Raw genomic sequence first — 8,166 nt, 5'->3', positions numbered from 1 at the left:
TGTGTGTGTGTGTTAAAACATACATAAATATTTTTTTTATTGTTCTATTTAAAAAATATTTTTTTTATTGTTCTATTTATTCAATCACACCTACATATTTATAAGTTTTAAACTGCTTATACAGCATTATTATATCACATATTTGGACTAATTTATTGTTACAGTTAATTTTCTTTATTTTAGTTCATTGGCCATTAGTTCATTCACTTTTGCAATGTTTTTAAGTTTCTTTAACGCATTTATTTATTTTGCTTACATAGCATTCGATGTCTACTAGTAGCCGACCTACATTACAATTAATTTATATCAGCATTTATCAATATCATTTTAATTAATTATGTTAAGAAATTATGTATATAAAGACAGCCAGAAATAAAGAAAATTCAGTCGTCTTTTGTAGTGACTAAACTAAGAGTTTTCATTACTATCTAGGCGGCTTCCTTCAAGTTCATGTGCTTGCAAGGAAATTAATTTGGATACTAAGTGTCAGTTCAAATTTATGTGTTTGAATAGAATCGCACTAGATCCTACTATCAAAACATTTTTTGGTGACCCCTCTAAATTTATATATATATATATATATATATATATATATATATGTGTGTGTGTTAAAACATACATAAATATTTTTTTTATTGTTCTATTTAAAAAATATTTTTTTTATTGTTCTATTTATTCAATCACACCTACATATTTATAAGTTTTAAACTGCTTATACAGCATTATTATATCACATATTTGGACTATTTTATTGTTACAGTTAATTTTCTTTATTTTAGTTCATTGGCCATTAGTTCATTCACTTTTGCAATGTTTTTAAGTTTCTTTAACGCATTTATTTATTTTGCTTACATAGCATTCGATGTCTACTAGTAGCCGACCTACATTACAATTAATTTATATCAGCATTTCTCAATATCATTTTAATTAATTATGTTAAGAAATTATGTATATAAAGACAGCCAGAAATAAAGAAAATTCAGTCGTCTTTTGTAGTGACTAAACTAAGAGTTTTCATTACTATCTAGGCGGCTTCCTTCAAGTTCATGTGCTTGCAAGGAAATTAATTTGGATACTAAGTGTCAGTTCAAATTTATGTGTTTGAATAGAATCGCACTAGATCCTACTATCAAAACATTTTTTGGTGACCCCGACGTGGTCCTGACGGTAACTAAACCGAAACATTTTTTGGTGACGTTATCCACAAGGTGTGAGGACGTAACGCACGCGTACCAATTTCAAAAACCCCCTTTTTGGAGCTCTGGAGGAAAACCAGGAGGAAATTGCCTGTAACTAATCATCATACAACAACTGCTGCTACTCGCTGACAAATCAACAAACAATAATGGCAAACGTCCAAGAGCTTATTTCTCAGCAAGAAGAAAGAGGCAGCAATTTCGAAAAATTCGTCTCTACTATAAAGAAGGCACCTCTTGAAAGGAGAACGGAAGAGTTCTACAAGAGCAAACTTGATGAACTAAGGCTGTTATGGCAGAATTTTGAGAAGGCAGAAAACAGAATTCGCGATGATCCATCATTGTCAGAGAATGATCCGTATAATGCTCGGAATCTATATAAAACGATTGGAGAGAAGTTCAGCTCAACAATGGAATATATAGACGCGGAAATGAAGAAACTGAGGTCAGCCAAAAGTAAGCCAGTTCCCACCTTGAGAGAGAAATCGACTGAAGTTGTCGCAGTAGACAAAATACCTTCCCGTGTTGATGGGATTGTCAGAATGATAAATGCTCGAATGAGTGCCCTTAGTCGTCACTTGCAAGGCTTGGGCACAATCGAAGCGGAACAGCCGAAGCAATTTTATAGCATCAAAGAAGATACTATAAAAAAGCTATGGAATCAAATAACGGAGCTCTACGATGAAATATTGCAGCAGATTGAAGATCCATCGAAAATTGGATTAAGTCAAGAAAACTACGATATACTGGAAGATTCGGTACAAGACAACTTAATAAAACTAGCAGTCTTGAAAGACAAATGCAGCGAAACCGTGACCATTGCACCTCAATTAGGGAGTGACATTATAGCACACAGTTCACTCCCACTACCAAAGGTAACAATTCCTCAATTCAATAGGGATTGTTTGAAGTGGCGTCAGTTCTATGAACTTTTCTTGGAGATGGTAGACAAACAGTCTCTTCCAAGTGTTCAAAAAATGTGGTATCTCAAAACCAATTTGTCTGGCGAGGCTGGCAAACTAATCAGTATCTATCCTTGACAGAGGATAATTACAAAACGGCATGGATGTTGCTGCAAGAACGTTATAACAATAAGCGGGTTCTTGTTTCCACTCTAGTAGAGCGGATTCTGAGTCAACCAAATGGAACTTCATCAACGGCCTCCATCGAGGCTCTGCATGACACTACAAAGGAATGCATGCTAGCCCTCAACAATCTTCAAATCGACACAACGTCTTGGGATGCTCTATTGATTCAATTGATCACAAAGAAATTGGATCACGCTCTGTACATACGATTCATGCAATCACTGGCGAAACCGAAGGAAGTTCCTACTATGAAAAAGCTGTTTGCATTTTTGGAACTGCAATTTGAATGGAATCGATTGGAAAAGCGGCATCTACTCACAAGGGTTCAACCAAAACTGTTTCGTCCGTAACATCAGTGGAGGATCACAGGAGTTGTAAACTATGCAAGAACGACTCCCATCCAATTTTTCATTGTAAGAAGTTCTTGGCAATGACAGAAGGTGAGCGATTGAAATGGATACAACAACATAAATTGTGTGTAAATTGTTTCAAATCGGACCATGCAGCAAAAACTTGTTTTTCTGGCAACTGCAAAATATGTAGTAATAAGCACAATACATTGCTACATTTGCCAAAAAAGTCTCAACCGTCGCCGAAGGCCTCAAATCAATCACCACCAACAAAAATCGATATCGCACCAGTCAACGTTACTGCAGTTTCTTCGGCATCAGCAGAAGATCAGAAAAGGGTAATCCTAGCAACGGCTAGAGTCATCATCAAAGCGACTAACGGTATGTCAGGCGAATTTAGAGCGGTGTTAGACTCGGGTTCGCAAGTGAACATTGTGACGGAAAGACTCATACAAAAATTGTCACTTAGAACAGCAGATGCCTCTTTATCTATTTCCGGAGTCGGAAGGATTCAGAAGAAGGCTTATCATCGGGTAAACATACAAATGTTATCAAGCAATTCTGAATTTTCCACAAATTTGGAAGCATTTGTTTTGCCCACAATTATACCTCCGCAACCAAATCATGATTTGGATATACAAAACTGGCAAATTCCCAAGAATATTAGATTAGCAGACCCTAATTTTAACGTTCAAGGAAAAATTGACATTTTACTCGGAGCTGAGTTTTACTTCAGTTTAATGCAACCAGGCACAATAAAACTAAATGGTCATCAACCCATACTCCAAAATACTGCGCTTGGCTGGATTGTAGGTGGTTTAATTCAACAATCGTCAACGGACGACACATCAGCAGCGCTAACATGCGCAATTTTTAGTGAAACATCACTGGAACAAGCTATCGAAAAATTATGGAAACTTGAGGAAGTGAAATCAACTGAAAAGGTCATGTCTCCATTAGAAACCCTTTGCGAATCTCACTTCAATCAACATGTTAAGACGGATCAGAATGGTCGTTTCATCGTCAGCCTTCTGTTTCAAGAATCTCCAACAGCATTGGGGAAATCACATGCAATGGCTTATAACCGATTTATGAGCCTTGAACGCCGACTTCTACAGAAGGAAGATATCCGAAGTCAGTACATTAAATTTATGCGAGAATATGAACAATTAGGACACATGCAAAAGATTGACGTGTGTACCGTATCAAATCCTAAATATTTTATTCAGCATCATTGTGTTCTTAAGCCCGATAGTACAACAACAAAACTTAGGGTTGTATTTGACGCATCAGCGAAAACTTCATCTGGTCAATCGTTAAATGATCTAATGTATACAGGACCAATCGTACAAAGTGAATTGTTTTCTATTTTGCTGAGGTTTCGATTGCCAAAATTCGTCTTCACAACCGATATTGAAAAGATGTACAGGCAGATTTTAATGCATCCCGATGATCAAAGGTATCAGCTAATTATCTGGAGAGAGGATCCATCCCATCCAGTCAGTTATTACAAACTTAATACGGTCACATATGGGACACGTTCAGCACCGTATCTGGCTACAAAATGCTTACAAAAGATTGCAAACGAGAACATGGAGCGTTATCCATTAGGCTCACAAATGCTGAAAGATAATTTTTATATGGATGACGGTCTCGGCGGTGCAGATAGCCTAAGTACTGCTATTAAAATACAAAAGGAGTTAGTAACAATCTTGAAACAACACGGCTTCATTCTAAGGAAATGGTCATCCAATACACCAAGATTGCTGAAGGACATACCACATAGCGATTGAGAAGTGAACCTGGATCTCAACGAATCTCAAACAATAACGACGTTGGGATTATATTGGATGCTGCAAGCAGATCAATTTTGTGTAAAAACGAACATTGATCATAATGAAATCCTATCAAAACGAGTAGTTACGTCTGAACTAGCAAAATTATTTGATCCGCTTGGCCTACTTGCACCGATTGTGGTGAAGGCAAAAATATTTATTCAGCAGCTGTGGCAACATACATTAGATTGGGACGAAGCATTACCCGAAAAACTTTGTGCCACTTGGAAAACATTTCGAAGGGAATTGGAAGGTCTCAACAACTTTAAGATACCGCGACATGTATTCTGTGGGGAGATCCCGACGAAAATCCAGTTGCATGTGTTTGCCGATGCATCGGAAAGAGCTTTTGGCGCGGCTATTTATATTCGTTTTATTGGAAAAAATGGACGAGTCGTTGTACGTCTGATCTGTGCTAAATCCAGGGTAGCTCCTTTGAAAAAACAAACTCTACCACGATTAGAGCTATGTGCCGCAGTGGTAGCAGCTCAACTGGCTACCAGGGTGAAAAATGACCTAAGGCTTCAGAATAATCCGATGTTTTTATGGACTGATTCTGAAATAGTACTCGCCTGGATAAAATCAAGGTCCAACGTATATAAGACTTTTGTGGCTAATAGGGTATCCACCATACAAAACTTAACAGTGCCAGAACAATGGAACCACGTTAAGTCAAAAGAAAATCCTGCCGACATTTTATCCCGAGGACTCTCGCCAGCTGATCTTTCTAAATGCCGATTATGGTTTCATGGTCCAGTTTTTCTTCATGGAAAGGAAGAACTATGGCCGACCAAATTCTCTCCGCAAGAGGATATAACAAATAGCATGGAGTTAAAGACTGCAGCTACGACGTCAATAGTAGCTTCTGACATGCATCTAATACATATGATCGAGCACAAAAATTCATTCAGGAAGTTACAAAGAATTTTGGCATACGTGCTTAGATTCACCAGCAATGCACGTATGCAAAAGGCACACCGGCCTCAACATATAGCAGTGTCTTCCAACGAATTAGACGATTCCCTTCGTCGAATAATTCAAGCCGTACAATCATCCGAATTTGCAGCTGATATCAACGCATTGAAGGCTGAAAAGCAGATTAATAAGCATAGCTCGCTATGCAGTTTATCACCGTTTTTGGATGATGAAGGCATTCTTCGCGTTGGAGGAAGATTGGAACATGCTATGCTACAAATGGATGCGAAACACCAAATGATATTGCCTTATAATGATCCTTTGGTGAAATTGCTATTTAAGACAGTTCATGAAGAAAATAAACATTGTGGAGCTCAAGCCCTGTTAAACGCAATAAGACAGCGATTCTGGCCAATAAAAGGCAAGATAACAGCAAGGTCTACTGTTCAAAGATGCATAAAATGTAATAGAGCGCGACCACAACTGTATCAACAAATAATGGGAAATTTGCCAGCAACAAGGGTAGTTCCTGCTCGACCATTTATCAACTCTGGAGTCGACTACTGTGGGCCATTTTGGATACATTACAAGGTCAGGTCAAAGGCTTATGTCGCTGTATTCTGCTGCTTTGCAACAAAGGCTGTTCATTTAGAGCTCGTATCGGACCTATCAACCGAATCATTCATTGGCGCTCTTAAACGATTTATAGCTCGCAGAGGTCACTGCCAAAATATATACTGCGATAACGCTACAAACTTTGTTGGAGCCAAAAATAGTTTAGAGGAATTATCTGAAACCTTATATTCGGACAAGGCGCAAGAGCTACTTTTATCAGCTGCAAGTTCCAAGGGCATACAGTTCCATTTCATTCCACCAAGAGCTCCGCATTTCGGAGGCTTATGGGAAGCTGCAGTGAAGTCCGCAAAACGTCTCTTGGTCCGTAGTGTTTCAACGGAAACACTTACTCATGAAGAATTAGAGACAATAATAGTAGAAATCGAAGCTATTTTAAATTCGGGTCCGCTCACACCTCTTTCAAACGATCCAGATTGCCTTGAAGCATTGACGCCGGGACATTTCCTAATCGGCGAAGCTCTAACTTCGCAGGTAGATAGTAGAGCAGAAACTTCGAAAACATCCAGGATAACACACTGGAAGTTAATTTCGCATATTAAGCACCAATTCTGGAAAAGGTGGTCGGAAGAATACCTACAAGAACTCCAGCAACGTAACAAATGGAGGCAAAAGATGTCCAATCTTAGAAAAGGAGATATGGTCATTATAAAGGAAGACAATCTACCTCCAATGAAGTGGCCATTGGGAGAGTTCTTAACGTATTTTTCGGTGATGACGGAGCTGTAAGAGTTGCTGAAATAAAAACCCCAACCCAATCCATCGACTAGCACCACTGTTTCCAGAAGATCATGATAATGATATAATTGACAAAGCTACAACTCAAGAAAGCACAATTTCCTACAAGAAAAAATCGGTAACAGATGAACATGGAAGAGATGTCATTCCGGCAAAAAGAGTGAGAATTGCAAACAGTCCTATAATACTATCAGTATTATTAACATTGTTCCTAATACCTATGGTCCTGTGCAACAATTTGAAAGTTACACAATTTCACAATGATCCGGGATTATATTTTGAAGGGTTAGGAACAATGAAACTGAATACGGCAGAATGGAAGATGTTAGTATATTATGACTTAAATCCCTTTGTTTCGGAAATAGAGTCATTGGCATCCGGCTTACAAACGTTGTAGCAAATGTGCCATGTAATGCATCAGCATGAGATGTGCAACATTTTTGTAAACAACCTGAAGCAGACGAAAAATGAATTACTACAAGACAAAGAATTATTCATCAACAAACGTGTAAAAAGATCTCCATTCAACATAATTGGGAATATTGCGCACTTACTTTTTGGCGTTCTTGATACGGACTATGCGGAAGAAATGTCACAGACTATCAACCAGGCAAAAGGCGAAAAGGACCACATAATCAGTCTATTGAAAAATCAGACTTCAATAATTCATTCAACTATTAATGTTATAAAGCAGGATGAGATTAACACTCATCAAAAATACGGGAGATTTTGAAAATGACTGACAAACACAATAACGATATAGCTGAAGAATCCTCCCAATTCAACAATTCTCAACTGTTTGGACTTCTATCAACGCATTTAATGTTATCCGCAATAAATCTACAGAGAACACAGGCCGAAATCATTAATGTACTTACTGATACTCATCATGGAAAAATAAGTCCCCTGTTATTGGCTCCTCATCAATTGAAAGAAGAAATTAGTGTCATTAAGGCTAATCTTCCAATTTCACATGCTTTGCCAACATCAGGTGACAATTTGATTCAACTTTATAAGCTTATGAGTGTCAAAGGGGCAGTTACAAAATATGAAATCATTTTTGAAGTGAAGATACCCTTAGTTAACCAACAGTTTTTTGAGTTGTTCAAAATAGTTGCAGTTCCAACAATACAAAATGACACCTTAATCGCCATTCAACCAGAAACGGAATACATATCTACCGATGCACATAGAGAAGAATATATTCTTGTCAAATCAGAGGATATTTCAAGCTGCCTCAAACCAAACGATGATGAATATATTTGCAGAAATCAGCAGTCAAAGCTCAAGAAAAATGCACTTGTTAACCCTTGCGAGATCAATATCTTCAATAACCAATCAACTAGCAATTGCCGTCTTCACAAAATTACTGGAACAGCAGTTTGGAGTCAATTACATCATCAAAATAAAT

General features: G+C 37.7%; 1 protein-coding gene across 1 annotated transcript; it reads left to right on the top strand.

Moving 5' to 3' along the window:
- Window positions 1-3,179: 3,179 nt before the first annotated feature.
- Window positions 3,180-4,427, top strand: LOC131804371 (uncharacterized). Its single transcript, XM_059127203.1, has one exon. The coding sequence runs from the start codon at window positions 3,180-3,182 to the stop codon at window positions 4,425-4,427; it is 1,248 nt and encodes a 415-aa protein (XP_058983186.1).
- The last annotated feature ends 3,739 nt before the right edge of the window (window positions 4,428-8,166 follow it).

This window comes from Musca domestica, unplaced genomic scaffold, assembly GCF_030504385.1.
Source record: "Musca domestica strain aabys unplaced genomic scaffold, Musca_domestica.polishedcontigs.V.1.1 43, whole genome shotgun sequence".
NCBI classification, from domain to species: domain Eukaryota; kingdom Metazoa; phylum Arthropoda; class Insecta; order Diptera; family Muscidae; genus Musca; species Musca domestica.
Note: the sequence above shows the minus strand (reverse complement) of the source record. Positions and strands in the feature narration are given on the sequence as shown.